The sequence below is a fragment of the Hemitrygon akajei genome, chromosome 12, assembly GCF_048418815.1.
Source record: "Hemitrygon akajei chromosome 12, sHemAka1.3, whole genome shotgun sequence".
NCBI classification, from domain to species: domain Eukaryota; kingdom Metazoa; phylum Chordata; class Chondrichthyes; order Myliobatiformes; family Dasyatidae; genus Hemitrygon; species Hemitrygon akajei.
The window spans coordinates 72,494,933-72,521,602 of record NC_133135.1 but is presented as its reverse complement, the minus strand read 5'-3'; the positions used below and the strand labels follow the sequence as shown (position 1 = coordinate 72,521,602).

Sequence of the window (26,670 nt, the reverse complement as noted above, 5' to 3'; positions counted from 1 at the left end):
TTACCCAAGCCAAAGAAGCAATAATTTAAAATAAAGCTGCAGGAGGATTTCCAATTGGTAGCATTAATCAAATAACATCCAAAAATAAGGATAAAGATGTAGTCAGAACAAAGCTACCTCATCCAATATTTTCTGGTAAGCAATCACATTTGAAATAAAGATATGTTGGTGATTTTACTAACTCATTACATTTAATCAAGCACCCATTACCTGACATGCACTGATATTTCCTACAAGGCAGGCCAAATTAACAAATTACCTCGATAGAAATTTAATTAGATAGATTATTTTAAATATGACTCTCAAGCTTTAAACTCACCAAAATCTGATTTGGCATATTTTCCAGTTGTCCACTTCTAATGCATACCTGTTCACTCTGTTATACATGAAAAAAAACTCAGCATTTGATGAGCTGGCAGAGTCAAATTTAAACAGCTCCATACCACTTCTGATGAAAAGCAAAGCATTCATCACCTCCTTCCCTATCAGTATTCATTCCCTCTCTTTATGTGGTAAACAGTGGAATTGCCTAATCTAGCATGATTTATGAAAATAGACAAATCTTTGCTTCAGATTAACTTATAGAATTGCATTCATTTAATTTCAAAATATTATTCAAAACATGAAAAAAACTAGTACTTCAGTGCTTAAATTCATGAATGATTATTTGGTTAGCTCACATGATCCAATACACTGGAAAAACAAAACTTCATGAAATCTACCTACTGATCTATATATGAAACACAATTTTATTCCTGTGGAAGTGTTTTTCCCCGTCTATTTATTCTAATTGAAGTATTTAAGTTCTAAGAGTAACCAAACTGCAAATAGCTATTTCATTACTGAGTCTACATATTAACAGATCAATGTTTTGTTGCTATTTTATTTTTTTAAATAAAGCTGCACAATGGTTACAATTTCCCAACATGTCATCATAAACCCTAAGTGGCCCAGCAGTGAATTTAATGCATGTTAATAGCAATCATCAAAGAAAAAGGATGCCCGGCAAATACACTCTTGAGGTATTTTTCCAATGTAAAACTGGCAACTGTGGAAATATTGATCTACCCTTTTCAGTAGACCAAGCAGAAGTAACAGCAGGGAAGAAGAGGAAGGAAGGAAGATAGCAGTTGAATTTGTACATCATCCAACACTATGATAGCGTATCACTATATAACAAATTGCTTGTTATAACTTGACAACTGGGTACTTCCTTTGGGCTACAGCGAGACTGCACCTGCAGCATGTATTAGGGGCAGAATGCCTACTGCTGCTTCTATTATGTTCACATTCTGGCATTTTGTACATATTGCTTGTGCCATAAAGAACTGGCAGAATCTTGAAATGCTTTTACCATGTTCTCCGACATTCTTCACTTAATGGACTTAAAAAGTTTCAGTAGTTTCATAGTGAGCTGCCAAGCTTTGGGACCAATCCGAGCCAGAGCATTTATGATTTATTTCTTATTTCCAATGTGAAATTTTGAGTCAGATCCTGTCAGACTGGAATTGAGAAACCAGCTCAAAGGACTGGTTGCTGGTCTGATATTGGCCTTCATAATTTCAGTAGTGTTGAGTGGATCTTTGCTGCCAGCAGTTCCCATAACCTGTTCACTGGTTCAAGGCTGCTTACTGGCTTCTCATCCTGTATATTCCTTCTCAGCTCACCAGGGCACCCTGCATACAGCACATAACCTTCATCCACAAATGAAATTCAACACCAAAAAATTAGTTACTTATAATAATAAGCTAATTCAATTTTATGTGAACTCTGGACTTAGACTTCTCCTTCAAACCAGAACTGATGCAAATATGACAGATATAGGAAGATTCTACCAGGCCTGGGCAGGAAACCAGACTCTTGGATGAAACCAAAGATGGATTTGAAGATCAAAATGAGAGTTTTGAAATTAACATGATAGCAGTCAGGGAGGAATCATAGGTCAGTGAGGTGAGGAGTCATTGGTGACCAGAACAAGAGAAGGGTGCCACAGATGGGTGTCAAAAATGGGTTAGAGCTCATTTTTAAAACAATTGGAAAATTGTGTCAATAATGAAGATGTAGTAATTTCCCAAAGCATGAAAATGTATTGACTAAAAATTAACATCAGAATGAAAGTGTAAACTAACACTTCAAGCCCTAAAAAACACATGGTTTATTAGTTTACATTGAACAACATGAAACTATTAACCAGCATGCATAACCATCAATATTTATTGCTTATTTATTTATTATTATTATTTTAATTTTTTTTGTATTTGTACAGTTTGTTGTCTTTTGCATGTTGGTTGTTTGTCAGTCCTGTTGGGAGCAGCCTTTCATTGATTTTATTGTATTTACTGTGATTGGAAGAAAATAAATCTCGGGGTGATAAATATCGTGCTATGTAGGCACTTTGATAACAATTTTACTTTGAACTTGAATTTAACAAAATTAATTTCAAATTCTATGCTTTATTAAAATGATGTGCAAGTGACATCCACATTACAACCTCCAGGAGGTCTGGATTAACCATTTTTCTTCCACCCTACAACACAGATAGTTCTGATGTTACCTCAACCCTGCCACTTTAGGCTAAACAGATGAAATTAAGTACTTTTGTATCTATTTGTAGCAAGATTTTTTTTTCAAATTTATCATTTATCTCTCACTTCCTGATATTCAGTTCATTTTTCTTCTGAATATAACTTACTTTCTTTAGTTGTCTAGTGACCTTTATCCCACAGTCAAAATTGCTCCATATTGCATATTTCCCATTCCTTGCTACCTAATATGACTTTTCCACTCATTTTTTTCCCATTTATGAAACCGTTGCAACTATTTTCTGCTCTGGATGACAAAATCCATGCTCATGCATGCTGCCTTCCCACGTCCCTTTCTCTCTAGAGAGGAAGTTTCGTACTGGGTTGTCAGTATCAGATTCCCAGCGCTTTGCTCGGATGAAACCACTTAGAAGCCTATTTTAAAACAGTTCAGGCTTTCAAAGCACAATTGCCTTGAAAATCAACAGCAAGTAGGGTTTCCCAGTGCTACCTGGCAGTTTTCCAGTTGGCTTGCAAAACTCCTCATCAACAGACGTCTTGAAGAATAATGATATCAATCTTCCTTTTTTAAAAATTGCTTCTTTAAGATTCTTTAAATCTCTCCGATCAGTCCTCCTCACCAAATTCCTCTTTCCCCCATTTGCAAATATTCTCCTTTACACTGCAGTAACCATAAAACCCAAGAGATCGGATCAGAACTCCAGGCATGTGTAGCATTGATGCATAGCACCTGTCTTCTCTTTCACTTATGTCCTGCTTCTTCTTTCATTATTTTTCTATCACATTTGTACCTTAATACTTCTTTTATCCCTCTCATCAATCCTTTACTCCTGCTATGTTTTGGGATCTTGTTCACTTTGCTGTAAAGGAAATTTCAAGCAATTTGCATCATCATTTCTATTTTAGAGAATTTGTAATATAAAGGATTAGATACTCAGAAGATCTGTGCTGTGCAGAGGAATTGCAGATGAACTAGATGATTGGTACATCCTGTAAACTATCTCAGTTTGAAACAATGGAGATTAATTAAACCTTCCAGGAAACAAAGATTCAGCGGATTAACATCATTTGTGAGCAGACTAATCCCTATCAGGACATCACAGCCATCGGGCAACAGAAAGTTTAAGTGGTAACTCAACTAAATTCCAGGTCACATGAAGATGCATCATGAAATCTTTGCCTGTTAGGTTTGAAGTTGCTGAATGCAGTGGATCAGTTCTGATGAAGGGTCACGGTATAGATGCTGCCCTGGCCTGCTGAGTTCCTCCAGCATTTTGTGTATGTTGCTTGGATTTCCAGCATCTGCAGATTTTCTCGTGTTTTTGATTCTGTTTTATTGGGCCTTTGGCTAGTCAATGCAGCTACTGATCTAGGACAACTTTTAAAGAAAACATAATCAAGAAAAAGCTGGGATCCCTTCATTTATTTGGGAAAACAATGCCATTTAATTGGGACATTGATGCCAAAATTTCTAGCCAGTGTCGTTCACATGCACTTGTGTGGCCATTAAACGCTACATCGTGCTTAGAGCAAAGTTTTTAAACAGCATCAGGTGAGTGTTTTTGTGTTCAAAATGCAGTGATTTTTGTCACTGTTGGTTGGTGAGAAATAAGCACAAGGACAACTGGGAATTGTTTTGCTCACTGCAATTTCACTACCTCAAGTTAGGAACAATGAAGATTTTGAGGGTATCAACAATCATCTTGAAAGTTACAATGAAAATGAAGATTTGTGGTTGCAATCTTCAAAAACATTATATGAAGGCAGTCCATTATCTGCACTAGGTGTCTATGCTGATTTTGTTCATTTGTAGCCAATCAAAGGAGCACGGTAAGGTATAGTGCATTAAAAGCTCCATCTATAACTATTTGGAACCACAAATTAGTGTTCTAATTTCTTATGTATTTGTTAACTCAATTAAATGGTAGCATGTCTTTTTTATATATTTTAACTATTTCTGTCAAACTTTCGCTAATTGGGGCAGCTGCATAACTGGGCCAAAATGTACTGGTCCTGCTGTGCCCCAATTAACCAAAATCCACTGGACTTGCCAAACAACAGTGAGGTTGTAAGAATGGCAAGAACATCTTGTTTGTTAAGACAGACTAATTTTGGAATTGTTTTCTCACTCTATAATTGCATTTAACTTCCCAGCAAATAAACAGCAACATCAAGTGTATTACATTAAGAGCACTTGATCAATACAAGTTACCCAAGACATTACCAGAATAAATTCAAATTTTTTAATCTTTCATACAAATGGGCTGAGACTTGTTTTTGTCTTTTCTCGATATCTAGTGTTTCTGGGATATTATTTCAGATTTTCAGAACCTAAAGTACTTTATTATTGCTCATCACTTATTTTCTCTCTCATCTGATGACTCTGCACTTCCTGTTGCCGCTGATAAGATTTACAAGGCTAACATTGTTAAATTGATCTTTAGTGTGACTTTGTTAACATGTCTCACTGCAGGAGCCAGACCAGATTCACTGATGTGGTGGAATCCTGATATAGGGCCTTTAACTTGTGCAGAGCTATGCCCAATGACTTCGTACTGTTTCTCCCTAGAGTAAGTTCAAGTTTAACTATCATTCAACCATACACAAATATAGCCAAATGGAAAAGTGTTCTTCCGGCCCAAGTTGCAAATCACATTATTTCATCAGAGAATCGGAGGTCAGTAGTTAAAAATTTCTGGGTGTCACTATCTCAGAGGACCTGTCCTGGACCCATCATATAAATGTAATTGCAAAGGAAGTATGACAATGCCTCTACTGCCTTAGAAGGCTGCAGAGATTCGGCATGACATCAAAACTCTTGACAGACTTCTAAAGATGTGTAGTGGAAAGCGTATTGACTGGCTGCATTATGACCTGGTGGAAACACAAATGCCTTTGAACGGAAAATTCCACAAAAGGTAGTGGATTCAGCCCAGCACATAACTGGTAAAGCACTCCCAACCATTAAGCACATCTACATGAAACGCTGTCATGGGAAAGCAGCATCCGTCAAAGATCCTCACGACGCAGGCCACGCTCTTTTCTCACTACTGCCATTAGGCATAAGGTACAACTGCCTCAGGACTTGCATAATCAGGTTCAAGAACAGTAACTACCCCTCAACCTCTTTTGAACAAAAGAGGATAGCTACACTCATTTGAATTTTAATTTGAACTTTGAACACATGGTTACAATTTCAGAAAAACATACAGTCACAAAGAAAAAAATATATGATAGGCCAAGTCCCCTAGTAGCACGACTGTACATTTAAGGAATGTTGTCCTGGTCCAGCTTGTTTGTCCACCAAGCAATCACTTGCAGGGCAGCGCCAAGCAAACACCAGAGAGCAGCAAACAACATTTTAAAAACAAACATCCCGCCCACCTCAAACATTTTCAAATGAAACAGTATTCCATGTTGATAATTGCTTTCCTCGCTGTTCCCACTTATATGACCATCCACAGAAATTTCACTTGTATCCACTGCCTGGTAGTTAGAAGTACCTGGAAGAATTGTAGACTTTTCCATTCTTTTCCAGTTCCATGATTTCTGTTTAAATGCATCTCTAAAATATCTTATGTATTTGAGAGTAATGACAAGAACTAGATTTTGAAACTGAATAAGGCTGTGGAAGGGTCATAATATGATAAACAGCCCTTGTTTACATTATAATATTAACATTTGTCAAAAGTTTGCACAACTATTTTGCACCAAAATAGATTTTTTGGTCTAATTGTTTTCTTTATTGTAAAAACAGTGCTTAATTTATTTGTTTTTCTTGTGAATGTGGCTGATATGATGCTACATGCCTGTGAAGTTACTGTAAGTTAAGTTGTTCAGACATGTACTTGTGTACATGACAATAAACTTGACTTTGCCTGACTTCTCTTTGTCATTTTCTGTTGATATTGCTCCCTCATTAATTTACCAGGATCTGGCCATCACTGATAAAGTCAACGTTTACTGGCAATCTTTCACCACCTTGTTAACGTTGTGGTGAGCCACCTTCTTGAACAGCTGGACTGCTCCAGCTTATGGCATGGCAACAGTGTTCCAGGGAAGAAGGTTCCATGATTCACGCACACCAGCAATGAAGAACTACTTCCAAGCCAGGATGGTTTATGACATGAAGAAAAACTTTACAGGCGGAGGCATTTCCATGCACTTCCCGCCCAGCATAACTCACGGGCTCACAATGAAATCTGTTTTGCACTTGATACTGACCATTCTGCTTGGTATACAAATACACATGGAAACATGTAGCTGGACGAATAATCTAAACAGTCCTGGGGTAAGAGTCAAGGAGACACAAGCTCAGTTGAAAATCTGAAATCCACTTTGATAAATAAAGTGCTGAATAGGAAAGCTGAAATCAATGACAAATAAAAATAGCTGATTCGCTCCTCAAAAGGCCACTGATGCATTGATGCCAATCAGGAACAGTAGCCTGTTAACTCCACAATACTGGTCTGTAGCTCCTACACCAATGCAACTTTTTTTTAATGTCCTCTGACCTACTTTGCCATTCAGTTGTATGGTGTGAGATTACTGAATGTTATACAGAGAGATCTGAAAGCACTTGAACAAGATAAGAACTGACTGCAGCAAATATCCTGGAAGACAAATTGAATTATAACCTCTTATTTTGAAGAGATGGAGTATAAATAGAGGAAAGTTGCACGTCAAGTGTGTGTGACTTAGCTGAGATAGCACATGGAATGATGTGTATAGTCTAGACTCATTAAAGGAGGATATACTTAGAGGCAGTGTGGAGAAAATCTTCCTGAGATAATGAGATCATTCTATACAACAAGATTGACCAAATGCTCTCACCGAATGCGAAGTTCCTGAGTGTGATTGACACAATAGATAATGTGAGGATGTTGGTTATTCTGAGAATCCAGCAGCACGATGCATTACTTCAAAATAAGGAGTCACCTAAATTAGATTGAGGCAACAAGATTTTGTTCTTTCAGTGGGTTGTAAATTTCACGATATCTTAATGCATACTGAATCTTTTGAGTACACATTCACGATAGGAATCTTGTCTTATGTCAAGAAAACTATCAGGTTATAAAAGATGAGGTAATCTTTAGGATTTTAAGTCAGAAATGCTGTTTGTTAAAGAAAAGAATCAAGGGAAAACTACACACAATATGGACAAACAACCAATGTGTACAAGACAAGTTGTGCAAATACAAATGAGAAAAAAAACAAAATAATAATAATAAACAAACAAATATCTAGAACACGAGGTGTAGAGTCCTTGAAAGTGAATCCATAGGTTGTGGAATCAGTTCAGTGATGGGCCAAGTGAAGCTATGCCGTCTGGTTTAAGTGCCTGATGGCTGACAAGTAATAACTATTCCTGAGGCTCACAGACCTCCTTCTTGATGGCAAACTTTTGCATGCCACTGTGATGGAAAGGTAGTGCAAGAGCTTTCTCAAAAGTTTGAGATCTGACTGTCCAGACAATAAGCCACTTCCTGCATCCTGTCCATGACTACAAGGATTTTCACATTATTTAAACATCAATGAGGAAACAGAAATAAAAGCAGGTATCAGAAAAGACCAATGGCTCCAATACTTACCGAGAACTATTATGTTGCTTTAACTTGTAAGTTCTCTAAGCTTACAAGTTACATTTTGATGGAAATCACCATTGTTGGGTGCACATTTTTTTTTATCAAGTAAGTGGCTTAGGCAGTAACTTTCCACAGAAAACTGGAGGTTCAAACCCTACTCCAGAGAACCAACTTAAAAAATGTAGGTTGACACTCCGGTGATCTGACAAAGAACTGCTGTTTTGAATGAATTGCCATGCTTTGAATGGAATGTTCAACAGAGATGTTTTAAAGAAGAAATTTTGGTACATAGCGCTCAACATGAAAAAGGATGAACAACTAATGCTAATGAGACCCACACAAAAAAACTTATAAAATCAAATAAGAGATTAATTTTTAACAGGTAGAATTGCATTGTTCCCAGCCCAGGTATTGCATTGCATTGCAGTCTCTCACGTGACCTCATTAAATGATTGTGACTCCCAATGCATGCCATGATTCTGTGATAAGCAGTGGGTAGACTACAGGCAATAGCAACCAAAGCCCTGGCCACATGTTGCCACAACGGTCTTCTAACAACTCTTGCTGTTAGAAAACCTTTCCACCTCTACCAACAGTTGGAAATAATTAAAACAACCATGCATTTTTAATGTGGTAATGACCTGTTCATCTGTTTTAATGGTGTTGAAACAGAGATAAATATTTAGCAGGGCACCAGAGGTATATCCCTCTGCTCTTTGAAATAGTACCATGGGATCCTTTACGTACACCTGTGTAATCAGATGGGACTTCTGTTTAAAATCAGATACAAAATATGTCAACTCACACTGAGCAACAATTCTTCATCGCAGGATGGGAATGTCAACCTACAATTTTCAACTCAAGTCCCTGAAGTGTATTTGAACCTTTAACCTTCTGCACTGGCGGCAAGTTACTCAGGGAACTGTTTAAATGATACAAGAGTGCACTGAGTTTGAGTAATTACATCAGAAGTATAAGTTACCGTGGTGCGTCTAGTGTGGTAGTGTAGTGGGGAGTGCTTGTCGCTCTGACTTTCAGCTTCCACTGCTGGCCAGCAGTCTTGTGAAAAGGAGAGCTGAGTGTGTAAGTCTCTCCCAGCCAGTACATAGCTTCTGCAACAGCAAGCCTCATGTAGTGCCTCTTCACTGGTGACACACGGAAACTGAACTCCTTTCGGACTCAGACTGAACTATAGAGGACAGGGAGGTGGTCTGGCCCCTGCACACGTAGCATACAGGCTCGCCAGTGTGTAGACACACCCTGGTGCTCATGAACCAGATCCCCAACTATGGGTAAATAGCCCCACTGCACTGTGGGCAGCCTTGGGAGAGACAAAGACTATTGGAGTAAACCCAGAAGGTAAATCTGGAGTGGAGCCCTTGAAGTGGCTGGAAGTCACTGAACATCCTGCCGGCAGCTCCTGCAGTCAAGCTGGAGCCAAACGTATTGCCTCATAAGCTTTCCTTTGGACTACACTGTAAGGCCGAGAGGGGGATCTTGATGACTAGGCATCTCAGAATCTCCATATCTTCCATCCACATTTACGATGATGATGATCATCATCACCCATTACCCTTCAAGACAGTCAGATGCCAAGCAGAAGTTGCAGTACGTGGACAACTGTCTACGTGAAGGAATTTAATAGTTCTCTGCAAGTACAGAAATCCTGCTTAAAATCTTTCTTCCTCAATTCAGTTTTTACTTCCAGTTTCTTCATCGCTCACATTCAAATCAGGTGATACGGCTCATATCTTGAGCCCATGGGCAGGAAACAGGAAATGGTTTGCTGTCAGTACAGTCAAATCTTATAATTCTGAACATGCTCACTCACAAATTTGCCATTAATTTTTTGTTCCTTCTCAAATGTTAAAATATTCAACAAAATATCTGCTGCTTTGATGAATGCATTCAGCTGTTTCCCGGCCTCTTTCATCCTTTGTCCGAACAATATCAGACTCCAAATCTCCAAGCTCTGCTGCCAGATCACCTGATCTTTTGCAACCTGGTGGCAATCTTGCACTCTGCATCAAGAAATTTATCTTGAATGTATTCGGTGATCTCAAGTTTCACATCTCTCTGGGGTTGCGATTTACAAAGACCCACAACCACAAAGAGAAGTAGATTGTCACCTATCTGTCTAACTTGGACAACAATTTCTTCTGAAACCATGTACCCAGTGCTAAGCTGTGCCAGTATGGAGAATATCCCCACAATGTCTATCCTGCCAAGCTCCTTCAGCATAATCGAGTTCAACATGAAGATAAGGTCAATACAGCAACATGAAATCATCCTGTTCTGACAAGAATCAATCCAGTGTGCATTGCTTCCAAGTATATCTTCTCTTTAACGTGATCAAAACTTTACACACTACTCCAGGAGTTACAGAGTCAGAGTTTTACAGCACAGAAACAGGCCCTTCAGTTCACTGTATCCTCCTCAACTATTCAGTAGACTTTTACAATATCCTACGCTGATTTCAATATTACCATCAAATCCCCGCCCCCCCCCCCCCAAGATTCCCTCACTAACCTGAACACTAGGAACAATTAACAGTGGCCTATTAATCCACACATCTTTGGCACATAGAAGGAAGCCAGAGCACACAGATGAAAACCATGTGTCTCTGTTCAAAGTTCAAAATAAATTTTATTATCAGAGCACATACATATCACCACATACAACCCTGAAATACTTTTGCTGCGGGCATACCTGGCAAATTCATAGAACAGTAACTGTAAACTGTAAACATCAGGGACTGTTAACTGTAAGCAAATTATGCAAATTCAGATAATAATAAATAGCAATAAATAATAAGTATGAAATAACAATATAACAGAGTCCTTAAATGAGTGTAGCTATCCTCTTTTGTTCAAGAGCCTGATGGTTGAGGGGTAGAAACTGTTCTTGAACCTGGTGGTGTGAGTCCTGAGGCACTTATACCTTCTACCTGATGGCAACAGCGAGAAAAGAGCATGGTCTGGGTGGTGAGGATTTTTGATGATGGATGCTGCTTTTCTACAGCAACATTTTTTATGTAGACGTACTCAATAGTTGGGACATCAACTGGCACACTGACTCTCCGCTTGAGCTGCAGTGCTGTCCTCAAGTTCTGTCCCACTAAGGTCTTGCAGCAAAACTTCCTTCAGTTTATGAGATTGACTTGCAGTAATGATTAAAAACTTACAATGCCCTCTTGAACACTTGCTCTACCTGCTTGCAGTTTTCTTTTAAGACAAGTACATTTAACCTGCATTCAATATTCTCATACTATTTAAATACAGTAATATTCTGCCTTCTTGCTCCTCTTACCAAAGTGGATAGCCTCAACAGATCTCTGCACTGCCCTCCGTTGCTCTTTTTAGGCAGACATGGTCACAAGGGCATGAAGTGTTGGAGTGACTTGGGAGCTGTGTAGCCTCAGCTGTAGCAAGAACTAGGACTCCAGCTTCCCAATTTTATTATCCATCAGTGATCATAATGCCATTAGTTTCAAAGTAAATATGGAAAAAGATATGTCTGGTCCACAGATCGAGATTCTAAGTTGGAGAAAGGCCAATTTTCCTAGCATCAGAAAATGTCTGGCAAGTGCGGATGAGGATAGGCTATTTTCTGGCAAAGATGTACTTGGTAGGAGGGATGCCTTCAAAAGTGAAATTTTGAGAGTACAAAGTGTGTATGTGCACGTCAGAGTAAAAGGTAAGGATAACAAATGTAGGGAACCTTGGTTTTCAAGGGAAATTAAGGCCCTGTTAAGAAAAAAGAGGTGCATAGCAGGTATAGGAGGTACTTATGGAGTATAAGAAATGCTAGAGAACGCATAAAGAAATCAAAGGGCTAAAAGCAAAAAGCATGAGGTTGCCCTAGCAGATAAGCTGAAGGAGAATCCTGATTCTACAGCTATGTTAAGAGCAAAAGAATTACAAGGGACAAAATTGGTCCGCTGGAAGATCAGAATGGTAAAGCCAAAAGAGATATAGGAGACCTTAAATTGATTTTTTGCATCTGCATTTACTCACAAGATGGACACAGACACTTATAGAAGTGAGGCAAAGCAGCAGTGAGGTCATAGACCGTAATAAGATTAGTGTTGGGGGGGTGTAATTTCTGTCATCAGGCAAATTAGGTTGGATAAATCCGCAGTATCTGACAAGGTGTTCCCTCGGATCCTGTGGGAGGCAAATGCAGAAATTGCAGGGGCCCTAGCAGAGATAATTAAATCATTCTTAGAGACAGCTGAAGTACCGGAGGATTGGAGGATAGCTAATGTTGTTCCACTGTTTAAGAAAGGCTCTAAAATAAACCAAGAAATCATAGGCTGGTGAGCCTGGCATCATTAGTGAGAAAGTTATTGGAAGATATTCTAAGGGACCGGATATATAATTATTTGGATAGACATGGACTGATTAAGGATAGTGAGCATGGCTTTGTGCACAGTAGGTCGTGTCTTTTGCCATTGACCTACAGCTTTTGAGGATGTTACCAGGAAAGCTGATGAAGGCAAGGCAGAAGATGTTGTCTACATGGACTTCAGCAAAGCATTTGACAAGCTCCTGTATGGGTGGTGGGTCAAGAAGGTTCAGTCGCTTGTCTACAAGAAGGGTCAGAGCCGTCTCTATTTCCTGAGGAGACTGAGGTCCTTTAACATCTGCTGGACGATGCTGAGGATGTTCTACGGGTCTGTGGTGGCCAGTGCTATCATGTTTGCTGTTGTGTGCTGGGGCAGCAGGCTGAGGGTAGCAGATACCAACAGAATCAACAAACTCATTCGTAAGGCCAGTGATGTTGTGGGAGTGGAACTGGACTCTCTGACGGTGGTGTCTGAAAAGAGGATGCTGTCCAAGTTGCATGCCATCTTGGACAATGACTCCCATCCACTCCATTATGTACTGGTTAGGCACAGGAGTACATTCAGCCAGAGACTCATTCCACTGAGATGTAACACTGAGCGTCATAGGAAGTCATTCCTGCCTGTGGCCATCAAACTTTACAACTCCTCCCTCGGAGTGTCAGACATCCTGAGCCAATAGGCTGGTCCTGGACTTATTTCCACTTGGCATAATTAACTTATTATTATTTAATTATTTATGGTTTTGTATTGCTATATTTCTACACTATTCTTGGTTGGTGCGGCTGTAAGGAAACCCAATTTCCCTCCGGATCAATAAAGTATGTCTGTCTGTCTGTCATTTAAAATGAGGTAGTAGATTGGATTAGACATTGGCTTTGTGGGAAAAGCCAAAGAGTGGTCATAGATGGTTGCTTTACTGACTGGGGGCCTGGGACTAGCGGTGTGCCACAGTGATCAGCACTGGGTCCATTGTTGTTTATCATCTGTATCAATGATTTGGATGATAATATGGTTAATTACAACAGCAAGATTGGTGGTGTAGTGGACAGCGAGGAGGACCATCAGAGCTTGCAGAGGATCTGAACCACCTGGAAAAATGATAGACGGAATTTAATGCAGACAAGTGTGAGGTGTGGTACTTCGGGAGGATCAGCCGAGGTAGGTCTTACACAGTAGATGGTAGGGCACGCAGTAGAATAAAGGGATCTGGGAAAACTGGAACATAATTAATTGAAGAAGTTGCACAGGTAGATAGGGTCAAAAAGAAAGCTTTTAGCACACTAGCCTCCATAAATCAAAGTACGGAATATAGGAGATGGGATGTTAAGTTGAAGTTGGACAAGATGTTGGTGAGGCCTAATTTGGAATACTGTGTGCAGTTTTGGTCACCTATCTACAGGGAAGATATAAATAAGATTGGAAGAGTACAAAGAAAATTTATAAGGATGTTGCTGGGACTGGAGAACCTGAGCTATATGGAAAGATTGAATAGGTCAGGACTTTACTTCTTGGAAAGTAGTAGATTCAGAATAAAGTTGATAGAGATACACAAGTTTATAAGGAGTATAGACAGGGTAAATTCAAGCAGGCGTTTTCCACTGAAGTTGGGTGGAACTACAAGTAGAGGTCATGGATTAAGGGTAAAAGGTGAAATGTTTAAGGGGAACATTGGGGAGAAACCCCTTTACCCAAAGAGTCATGAGAGTGTGGAATGAGTTGACAGTGCAAGTGGTGCATGCGAGCTTGATTTCAACGTTGAAGAGGAGTTTGGATATGGACATGGATGGAGGGCAATTATCTGGATGCAGGTCTATGGAAGTAGGCAGTTTAAATGGTTCGGCACAGGCGAGATGGGCCAAAAGACCTGTTTCTGTCCTGTACTTTTCTAGGACTCTAATTTACTTCTTGATCTTGAAAACTTTATGATCTTTCTTCCAGCTCCCAAAGGAAATCCCTGAACATTTCCTTCTGTTTGGTTCCAGGTGTCTGGAATTATAATTGCTGTTTACTAATCCTCAGAAAGATAATAATACCTTTGCTGCAATCTAGGAGCAGACAACCTATACACAAAGTATTACATGTGGTCTGACTTTAAAGAAAACAGTAAAAGCTTCCTGAGCGATGTTCCATTCATATTCTGAAACAATACAGTATTTACATAGACTTGTGAAGCATCATACATTAACAAAAGTTTATATTACAATAAGAACAAGTACAAAGAAAGATACATACCTATAATACCAATTAATTTGCTTTGTATTGTTACAAATGGCTCTTTGAAGTCACGGACACTCACAAATTGTGAACGTTCAGTGACAACTTAAAACTCAGAATATACCTACAGCAAAATGACAATAGGGGAAAGAAGCACCTTTGTGGAATAGACATCTCGTTACTCTGCACTCACAGATCACCCCATCATCAGGAGTGAATGTTTGCGTTCCACAGACAGAACTGCTTCCCCAGCACTCTGGCTCCTGGACAACAAACTACCTTGCTTGCAACTGGTACCAGTCACACTTAACCCCACTGAGTTTTCCAACATTGTGGTATCACACCAGACCAGAGAAAGCCAGGACTTTATGTGGATTCATCCCACTCCATTTGGCTGGGAACTCTCTCTGTGGAATGTGCAGCAGATCCAAGGACTGGGACAGGTCCTTCAATAGAAAAGGACCTTCAGATGGCAGTCTAGTTTTCAAGCTAATTTTGTTACACACTATGTCTTATTTATAGTTCAGTTGGTTTTACAGATGCTCATATCACTTATTTATCCAAGTTAAACTTTAGCACTCTGAGAAAGCTTTTCAGCTATTGGGAGGAGGCAGAATATGCCCAATATGGCATACTAGCAATGCAGCAAAATATATATTTAATGCCAATTAACGACAAGCAGTGCAAATGTTTTGTTGCCCATTTTAAATAACATTTGCGAAAAGTTATTTGAAATTTTTCTGTTCCATGGTATAAGTGATGTTAACCGCAAAATTCAATATGCTGCATCACAAAGAAAATTTGCAAACAGCTTTCTCAGAGTGCTAAAGTCTAACTTGAATAAATGAGCAACATGAGCAAATCTATAAAATCGAATGATAATTAAGAAATAGTGTGTAACAAAATTACTGCTTGGAAATTAGATTGCTGACTTAATGCCCTTTTTAATTGAAAGTCCTGTCTCAGTCTTGGGATGGCATCAAGAACCTTCAGTCCATAAGTTAGACGTGCACAGAGCCCCTACAAAGGCAGCAGAAGTAACCTGCCCCATCAGCCATTGGTGGAGGCTTAGAACTGCCACCTCAGAACCTCCAAAATTTGGAGTGAAGCAAGTCGTCCTCAATTCTGAGAAACCGCCCAAGAATAAGAAAAGCAGATCATAAGTGAGTAAAGCAAACAACTCAACATTGTCAAAATAACAATTATTTTCATACAATGGTCAGTTCTCTCTAAAATGCATTCATAAATATTATGCAAGATAGAGTTTGAAATTTCCAGTCTCCCATTTCTAATTCAACAAATTCCACTTATCTCATCTGCTGTAAACCTAATCCCTCAGGATTCTCTGTTCCAAAATGATCCTGGCTGATTTCTTCTGTGCCCTTCCATAACCAGATATCTTCTATCACTACAGGCAGTCCCCGGGTTACGGACGAGTTCCGTTCCTGAGTCTGTCTTTAAGTCGGATTTGTAAGTAAGTCAGAACAAGTACATCCGGTATTATTTAGCGTCAGTTAGTCAAATGTTTGCCTTAGTATATAGTATATATTTTACCTTTCTATGCATATAAAACACTTAAGAAGCGTACGTATTCCAATAATTAAACCACTGTGTTGCTTAGTAATAATTGTAGCTTCCATCGGGGCAGGGCCTTTCACATGCTCCATTATTCTCACTTTATCCGTTATCCTTTAAAATTGTTCCGATCATTGACTGACTGTAGCCTAATGCTTTTCTAATGACCGATGGTGTTTCACCTCTTTCCAAACGCTTTATTATTTCCACTTTATTTTCAATCGCGATCGCTTCCCGTCAACGGAAGAGAAACACTGTGGGCGGCGGGTCCTGACCTCCGCCAGCTGCCGAGCTCTGCTGGGTCCTGAGGACCACCGCACTGAATTCCCCAGGTCCTAAACTCCACCGCTCTGAGACAAGTTAAATGGGACAAGAGGGGGCTTTGCTGGGTTTGGGTATTTGATCCTCCACAATATTCTGTGTGAGAATTTAAACTGGAGGTGGTAGTATTTTTTTTACGAGGTCGAGTTGTGAACTCGACATCAACCCAGCACGGATGGTACGGGAGTCACTGGATCGACATCAACCTGGAGCGCTCGGGAGCAGTCTGTCTCGAACCCGGCGCTGATCACACTGCACCACCAGCTGACCGAAAAAGGGGGGGGGGGGGCAGGGTCAGGGTGAATCTTGCTAAGAAAAATTTAAGCCATATACAAAGTTACATACTCAACAGTGTCAATGGCAACGACTTAAAATGGCGGACAGCGTCGCGATCCAACTTAAAATGGCGAACGGCGTTCTCCTTCCTCGGTTCGTAAGTACGAGTTGTCTGTAAGTCGGACGTTGGTAACTTGGGGACTGCCTGTATTCTGTCCTTGGGCAGAGACCAAGATTTACACACCCAATAATCACGTACTCACTGACGGAGATGGTCATCAGTTAATAAATACATCAGTTATAAAGTCCTTCTCCTTGTTTCCCTCTGTTATCTTTTTCATCTTCCTGCCCTCCAGCACTCCGAGGTATCTGTGCTGGAATTCCCTCCTAAAGTACCTTGAATTTTCCTAATCTCTATAATGCTGCTTACAACCTACCTCCTTCTATCCAAATATGGAGGTTGGTGTCAACCCTTCACCAATTTCTTTTGTCAGAGCAATAATCATTGTATGTTTGTATTTTCCTTTTACTTTTCATGTTTTATGTTAATTACTGATTTGCTGGATAAGAATATCCTTCCATTAATGTGAGTTGACTGGAAGGCTGCTTAACTTCAAAGTAGCATAGATATGGAACACTGATAACATGATAATACACAGCACAGTTCTAGTTAAAAAAAATGTTAATATCAGCAACTCACAACTGTCTTAAAACTACAGCAATACCCTCCGACTGCTCTTCCAATAAACAAATGTGCTGTCTTCATGAAAGTGCAAAGATAACCATCTGTGTTTCTTCATCTTATATTGTATTGACAGACTCAGCTCCAATATCTTGATGTGTAGCCAACCTCTTTAACAAAGTGAAGTTCAACTGGTAACTAAGACCAAAATGTGAATTCATATTCAGTTCCAAATGTGAGCTCATAAAATAACAGAATTGAAAATTTTGCAAATAATGATAGTTGAGTTTAACTTAACTGTTAAAAACAACAACTTACTTTGCACCAGCTTCTTTTCTGCACTTAATAGAATACAATTTTAGAGTTTTTCAAAAGTAAATTGCTGAATTGCTGTGTGAAAAATGTTAAGATAAATAATACAGAGCTATTACTAAACTATCACATAGTGGGCTACCAAATTTGAAACCAAGGCAGGAAATGAAAAGCTTTTGCTGGTTACTTAAATATAAAGCACTGAGGAGTCCCGTTTGCTTTTGCCTGTGGCACACAAAACTGGACCAATGTCTGAAATTGCTAAAATATGAATTTATCTTTAAAGTAAGCAAATGCAAAAATAAACCTACCAGGCTGAGATTGACAGGAGTATTAGGCAATGGCACCTCATGTTTGTATAACGTTTGTAAAATATCATTCAAGTCATTTTCCTGCAAGTCAAATAAGAATTTTCACAAATTAGACATTAGGAACTTATCTTAAATGGAATCAAAGACTGAAAATTAAGAATTAAGCAGAAACAATTTGTCCTCTATGCACCATCCCAATGATGATACAATTCATTCTTCTAATGGAAGTATACTGTAATTGTTATCTGTAATTATTTTCTCTACCCAACTCAAAAGCAAAGCTTAAAAAGTCTATTTATTTTTGAAGTCTATTTATAAAAAGCAATTTATTTTTGAACAAAATATCAAATATCAATTTGATATTAACTAAAGCAATGGAAATAAATTTATTTTTAAATTAATAGATTTATTCTGGGCACCCTTCTGTACCCATTGAGATTGATATCTTACATTTAATTTAGCATTAGCACTTTCAAATATTATAATCCACAGGGAGAAGGTTAGTCCACTGATGAGGAGGAAAAGATCACATTGAGGTGCACAACCCACGGAATACAAAAGGACTTTTAACCACCTCAGTATTGATTGAGATAGTGTGAAAGGAACCGGAGGGTGAGGGGTGGGAGCTGGGCCGAGAGGGAGGAATCGCTTTAGAATGTAGTTAAGAACTTCCCTGTTCAGTGCCCTATTGTCTTAGAGGGGAACATGCATTATGGATCTAGCTTTAGAGAAGGAGTTGTGCTAGGAGAAATATTTGAAGGTTTATAATCATAGAATCAAAAGATTTTGATCAGTAATGGGAAAAACGGATTAACCAAATTAGAACTTAATAACTAAATGAGCACTAACTTCAGTAGAATAAAAGGGGATCCAGTCCAGATAACCTGAAGTTGAAGATTGGCAGCCAAAACTGTTAGAGAAAACTGACAGCTTTCAAAGAGAGTGAAAAGATAATGCAATCAATGCCGGTTTGAAGTAATATAATGTAAAAAGTGGATGCATGATTTCCATCATGTTGGAAGTGTAAGTGAGAATGTGGCTGAACACCAAAAGCTCAGAGGGGAAGTGAGTAAAAAGAGGTAAAATGAGAATATCAAAATAAGTTAGCACTTAACATAAAAAATAAATCTATAAGTTTTCAAGGCCATGTGAATGTTAGTGAGGTATTAAAAGGAATGGGCCTTGTGAACAATCAATAAGATCCCACTATATGCAGTCGATGGCACGTTTGAAATACTTGGTGAATAATCTGCATCTTTCTTTGCTAAAGGAGAGGATGCAATCAAAGTGATGGCAAAGTGAGAGGTTGTTGAGAGAGCAGAAGCTGCCAGGGAGGGGAAGTGGAGGAGAGGCGGGGACAGGGGAGCTGCTAGGGCAGGAGAGAAGGGAAGGGGAGGAAGGCAGCCACAGAGAGGATATCTACGATGATAGTGAATTCATCACATGGCCTGTTTAGCATGCATCTTATATTCCTGAAGGATATAGGGATAGAAGGTACAAAAGAGTTTGTTATTTTCTTCCAATCTTCACTATGAAAGGCGATGGTCAAAATAGTGACCATGACTCTCTTCAAGAAGGAATGCAGAAGTAACTAACTACCACAGGCCTGGCAGGAACTATAACAAAAATGGGCATTTACAGATCTCTGACTAAATAACAAACAACTAACACACACTGTAAGTGTTATTATTTCCTAATCTGATCATTTGTGAATGAGTTGCAAGAAGAGTTGATGAAGCTAATGTAGTAGAAGTTAGAGATGTGGACTGATAAAATCCTAAATAGACTGAAACCCATTAGTATCCGAACAGATAAGGAATTCACAAAGACAGAATGCAGAGTAATTGTTAAAACTTGCTCTTCAGACTGGAGGAAGGAGGCATCACAGGATCTGTCATGGAGATTCAGAAGTGCCATTGAACCATGCGTTACAGGAGAAACACTGAAGGGAGGAAAGATGTCCACAGGCTTGGTGCAGGGATCACTGCTACTTCATTAATGGACTGCAGCACAAATATGGTAGAAAGATTTCAATTGTGGTTATCAGATTGGCTCATGCCAACAGACTTCAAAATGACTGGAATAGGCAAATGTGTGGCAGATGAAATTACTAGAAGGAAGTGCAAAGTGAGAAATTTTGGCAGGAAACTGAATAAACTGAATGTTTTTTTTCTGAACAGGGTTCCAGAGCAGACAACCACAGCCTATATGTACTGAAATAGTTAAAGATGGCATGATAAGTTGAGAAAGTGGTTTACAAAGCACTTGGTAGTGGGATTCACAAACAATATTAAAGTAAGGTAGAGACAGTAACTTTTTATAAAGTATCAATTAGCCTATAATTGAGTACTGGGTGTCTTTCTGGTCACCACACCTTAGGAAAGATGTAAAAGGCCAAGAGGGAATTCAGCTAAAATAGTTCCAACATGAAAGATTTCATTTATGAGGATTAACTGGTGAAGTAGGGCTTGTTCTCTTTCAGTGGAGAAGTTCGAGAAAGGATATAAAGATGTGTACAAGTCATTGACATGGACAAATTCAGAGGAAATGTCCCCGTCAGCAGAGAGCTTCAGAACCAAAACACATAATTTTGAGTGAGGAAGATCAAAGCATGAAGTGAGGGTTTTTAATGCAGCAAGTTGTTATGTTATGAAAAGATCTGTCTTAAAATATTGCGGATGCAATTTTAGTTGTGGCTTTCAAAAGAGAACTACGTACTATATATTCGAAAGTAACACATCTGCAGGTCCCTGAGCAAAAAAGCAGTCAAATGTAATTAATGGTCATCTTCAGCATGGTCATCTTTCATGCTGTACATTTCCATGATTTGCAGTTGGACAGGTTATTACCTCAAGAGCACAGACCAGAGACTACCTGGAGAACAAAAGTTGAGAAATAGCAACAACTTGCAATATGAACCTTAAGTCCTTTCAAATCACTGCCATATGGTAGCAGATGTGTTTTTAGGATAGATTTCAAAAGCTTTTCAAGTCAATAGAAGCATGGTAAATGCTTAGATCTTTCACAAGCTTCTATCTTAGTACATGAGCTCTTGGATTCAATATTTTGTTTCTCATTGCAAGTTGAGGGAAAATTAGGAGTTAATCAAATGGAACAGATCTAATGAAGAAATACTGGCAATAAGCTGGCTAACTGCTGATATTTCCAAGTCTAATTGACAGCAACCTCAACAGTCTCTCCACAGACACAGAAACTCAAAGTTGTTGTCAGCTGTTTGAAGTATTTTTCAAGAATGCATTATGAAGATGAATTTCATAGAGTCTGGTACAATCATATGAACAACCTGTGCCAGGGTTAGGCCTAGTGTAGGGGGTTTTATTCCAATGATTTCAGTAGAGAGTGGATAAACAAGAGTTATTGTGTGTATAGGTAGTTTTAAATTTGACTTCATCTAACAGTTCATGTTTTAAGTGCATAATTCTTCCATGTAAAAAGACTAAGTGATTGAATGGATTGCAAATTTTTCTGAATGTCAAAAGCATTCAATATTCTGCAGAGCTCCAACATCAAACTAAGCAAGAATGCAAGGCTTTGTGGGCTGTTCAAGATTTAATCCATAGGTTCAATATGGTGCTTCATCTGATACACTTGGGTTATGGCCAGTTTGTCGCTCTGATCTTTGGTACAATTGCTGCAAGAAGGTTCCTGTACAAGCCAAGTTATTGTTGAGGGAATTGCCTTTTTTAAAAAAAATCCATTCTCCACCCCTCCCCCACCCCCACCCCCAGAGTCACTGGCAAGAATAAGTCAATCACCTGTAAATTGTAAATCATTATCACAGAATAACTTAACATTCAATTGATGTTCATAACTTTAGGTAATGCAAATACTTCTATCAAGTGTATTGTTGCTGGAGTTCAGTGAATAATACTTTTAAAATTTCCAATAAACTAGATGGTATTAATAAATACTTGTTAGTAGACTAAATACACGGAAATAATCATCCATGTGCTTAATAGATCAGAATTGCAATTTAAGTTGTTCATTGACGTCGGCAACTTTTGCTTGTTGGTTCAAGACACAATTCCAATTTTATTTTTACAGTCCAATCTGACTTCAAAATTACATTTTCCAGCTCCTAGAATGGTATAGAAATTGATTTTCACACCTGAATTTGCTGGTGGGATTATGGTACTGAATGTAAATAATTCTGTTTGTGTGTCATGTAATTTAACAAGTTAAATGAACCATGAAACGTAAGAGGCACAAGCAAATAGTTTACCTGCTCTTTAACCAGAAGGTCTGCTAAGGTGTTCAACAGCTTGTAGTAAACTTCAAACCAAGGCAAATAACTGCAAAAGATTACAAAATATTTACCAGGTCATAAATGCATGACTGAATTACTCTTTGCTTTCACTTGAAATTATACCAATACAGAAATTTCCCTCTAAGCCAGTTTTAAAAAGTAAAGCTTACATAAACATAAAAAACTTTGTGAAAAGACAAGTATAGTATTACTTGCCAGGAAACAACATGATGCATGAAGATAGCTGATACGGTGACCATTTTAAATTTTGCACTGTTTTCCCTTTGCTTCTGTCTGTTACTTAGACTTCTATATCAAGATAACACTGCTGATGGTTTTAAGCATCCTTTTCCACAATGACAAGCAACTGCTTAAATATCATTAATATAGTCATTTTGTTATCTTCAATATTAACAAAGTGCAAATTTTCCTGATGTATTAAAGGCTAAAATAAAATGACCCACTTGATACATATATAATGGGTTGCAAATCATTAACTAGATGTATATTAAGTCAGTGTAAATTTAGTTGCAGAATTATTGGAAGATATATCTTTCAAATTAGATAATTAGAGTCATTTACTTAAAATACTCAATGATTAAAACTGAACCTTGGTACTTCCCACTTAAAAGTACTTATTTCAGAACAGAAAGAATCACTTCTGTAACCACCTTCAAGCGAATTTACGTTTCCATAAATTGGTCTGTGTTTCAAATGGGAAAAAAAATTGAGATATTGATTTTCCTCCCCCTGCCCCCTCCCACCAAATTCTTCCAGAGCAATCCATTTCCTTTCTGAGTCTGACTCCAAACAGAGGCATGAGCTTTCTGTGCACCTTATAATGTATTCCCTGTAAGTCTGCTTCACCTCATGAACCAGAACCACTGACTGTTCTCTCCTTGTATGTACTCTATTTATAAAGTCAGACAGTACAAACCAAGTTCCTTTTCTAATTCATTATTCAGGTCACAAGCCCTACTGAGTGCATTGTCCTCATTTTTTTTTCTCATGGCCACATCTCTCATTCGCATTTCATACAACTTTACCATTGTTCGCTTCACTCTTCTGGGATACTTTCCAGAAAATGTCTATAATTGTGCGATCAAGTTCCCACTATTCAAGCAATAGTGCAAAGTTGAATCTGAAATTTAAGTTCCCACTACCGCTGTAGCTTGGAAGTTATGAATTCTAGTTCCATGATAAAGCCCAGAGAAGAACATTTAGGCTGGCGCTCGACTGAATCAATGTTGCACTCTTTGAGGTGCCATCTTTCTGATGAGCTATCAAACCGAAGCCCCATCTGTTCTTTTTATTTGAAAGCAAAGCACCCCAATGCACCATCTTTTATATTAAGGAAGATATCCTCAGATCCCTGGCCACTTTGCCATCCCTTAATTAACATCACTGTAAAAATAAATTTTATCATTATCATATTGCTGGTCATGAAAACATTTCTGCACATGTTGTCTTAAATAACTGTTTGTCAGCTGTATTTCACTGGCTAGACAGCACTTTGGAGCATCCAGAAAGGGACACGAAAGTCTCTCATTTATTTTATTCTCCTGCCAACATCTTTACTTTGCAGTTCTTTGGAATAAACTTAAGGACGACGGAGGCGCCCATCATTGCCATCTTTAGAAGCAAAAACCCATACAGCTTCATCCTTTTTTCACTTATCTTCTCTCCAGCAAATTCCTTGAAAGCAAACTACAATCACTTTCTTTCAGCCAACCTTATTCAGTTCCCCTTGAACTCCACTGGCAAACTAATAAGTGTTCCTACCTCATTCCCCAAGGTTGCCTGTTTAGTTTCAAAAAGATATAGTCAAATGCAGAACGTAGATGTCCTCTAAACTGTCAGAGCTTCTTACTTATCTTCCCAGAGTAACCCACCAACACTTTACATCTATTTGCATAAAACAAACCTTTTCAGATCTGGGCTGTGTCTTATATGTGTGTAACCCCACTGAACAGTTTCTTTGATTTACTTCACTGCCACTTATCCCTGCAGTAATTCCTTGCAATGCAAAATAAGATCAAGATTCAGTGCCACCTCCCAGCATTAACTTCTTTACTCAACTTAAACAAATACCTGGCATTTCTAAGCCTTTCACATCACCAATTTGCCTTCACAAATAGGTCTGCAATTGTACACTTTTGTTTTGGTAAATCCTTCTGTCAGACATATGCCAGTCCCATCCCTACAGACAGCAATAAATACCACTTCCAATGCAACTGATGCCCTGTCTTTTCCAGTTGCTCAGATTAGTAATGAAAACCATGAAATCTCCAAATAATCCTCAGACTCATTACAACAACTCACACTAAATGCCGGTGGAACGCAGTAGGCCAGGCAGCATCTATAGGAAACACAAAGTACACTGCAGATGCTGTGGTCAAATCAACACGTACAAACAAGCTCGATGAACTCAGCAGGTCGGGCAGCAGAAATGATAGGAGAACACAGGAGGGGGAGGGATGAAGCTAAGAGCTGGAAAGTTGATTGGCAAAAGGGATACGCAGCTGGAGAAGGGAAAGGATCTTGGGAAGAGAGGCCAAGGGAGAAAGAAAAGCGGAGGGGAGCAGAGGGAGATGGAGAGTAGGCAAGGACTCTCTGTCCCTCACAATCACTCTTTTGCCAGCTCTCCATCTCCCTCTGGTGCTCCCCTCCCACTTTCTTTCTCCCTAGGCCTCCCGTCCCATGATCCTTTCCCTTCTCCAGCTGTGTATGCCTTTTGCCAATCACCTTTCCAGCTTTTAGCTTCATCCTTCCCCCTCCTGTCTTCTCCTATCATTTCAGATCTCCACCACTCCTCCCACTTTCAAATCTCTTACTATCTCTTCTTTCAGTTAGTCCTGGCGAAGGGTCTTGGCCCGAAACGTCGACTGTACTTCTTCCTATAGATGCTGCCTGGCCTGCTGCATTCCACCAGCATTTTGTGTGTGTTGCTTGAATTTCCAGCATCTGCAGATTTCCTCATGTTTACATTTTTAAACAGACTCATTAGTTCATTAATGTCCTTCAGAGAAAGAAATCAACTATTTTAATCTGTCTAATTTACAACCAACTCCAATTCATGGGTCAGGAGCACTTAGGGATGGAAATAAACAGTTGGAACTGTGCCAGCGTTTCAGATGGAGACGTTTCATCAGGATTGGAAAGGAAGGAAGCAGATGCCAGAATAAGAGGTAGAGGGAGAAGTACAAGCTAGCGGGGGAGGGCGAAGGTGGGCGGGTGAGGGAGAGGTTGATGTGAGAAACTGTGAGGTAATGTGGAAGAGGCAAAGAGCTGAAGAAGAAAACTGACAGGAGAGGACAGAAGACCATGGAATAAAGGAAAGGAGGTGGGGAAACAGAGGGAGGTCAGGGGCAGGGGACGAGCACAGAATAGTTTCAGGGTCACCATAATGGGAGAAAAATAAAAGGGGAGGAGGGAGAACAGAGGGGAAATGTTCCAATCGTCAGAGAAATCAATGTCCATGCCATCAGGTTGGAAACTATCCGAACAGAATAGATAATGATCTAAACTGCCCTAATTCTAGGGTTTGCTTGCACGATATTAACAAAAGCATAGCTTTGATTACTTGCAACTGTTTACCACATGATTAGTCTTTTACAAAGACACTTTCCACAGAAGAACATTTATGGTTCATCATTTCTGAATTGAAGCTACCATTAACATCAATTATCAGTGGGAAGAGCAGGTTCTGGAGTACCACCAGTCTATTCTCAGTGTTGTGGGAGGGAGATGGAGGATGTTTTCTGAAAAGTGATGGGAATTCTGCTGTAACGCTGTGTAAGGAAAGACTCCAGATGTGCTTTCCCAGCTCCAGGCAAAGATCCTGCATCACTCTTTCCAACTAGCTCATTTCCCGCTGATACTTAAACCACATGCATCTGCTTATAAAGGGAAAGTGAGTAGGGAAGTCCCACACCACCACAAGGACCCTGTGCTGAGCAGCAGCTGCGATGCTCTGTCAATCATTAGAGCTCATGGTCTTCCTCAGGCAGTGCAAGGCTGGTACACAAAGCAATGAGACTGAAGGATCTCAGTTATATTCAACCCCTTCTAAATGCACAGATAGCTCTTTACAATTGTTAGGTTTGGGATCAGTATCGGAAATTGAAGAGAACCATGGCTCCTCCCTATGGATTGGACTAAGAAGAAGGATGTCTGCAGCTTTTTGAGTGAAACAGTTGATTTACTTTACAAGTATCAGCTCACATTCACACATTT

General features: G+C 39.2%; 1 protein-coding gene across 2 annotated transcripts in view; it reads right to left on the bottom strand.

Annotated features, from left to right (window-relative positions):
• The window catches only part of dennd1b (DENN/MADD domain containing 1B), a 328,593-nt gene that overhangs the window by 117,861 nt on the left and 184,062 nt on the right, over window positions 1-26,670 (bottom strand). Inside the window, exons 6-8 of one of the 2 annotated variants that reach the window (XM_073063504.1) lie at window positions 22,411-22,480; window positions 18,168-18,248; window positions 320-376 (exon numbers count right to left, since the gene is read on the bottom strand). In XM_073063504.1, the coding sequence (XP_072919605.1) occupies window positions 320-376; window positions 18,168-18,248; window positions 22,411-22,480 (208 nt within the window). The remainder of the gene's footprint in view (window positions 1-319; window positions 377-18,167; window positions 18,249-22,410; window positions 22,481-26,670) is intronic. The other variant, XM_073063505.1, reaches the window with a different exon arrangement.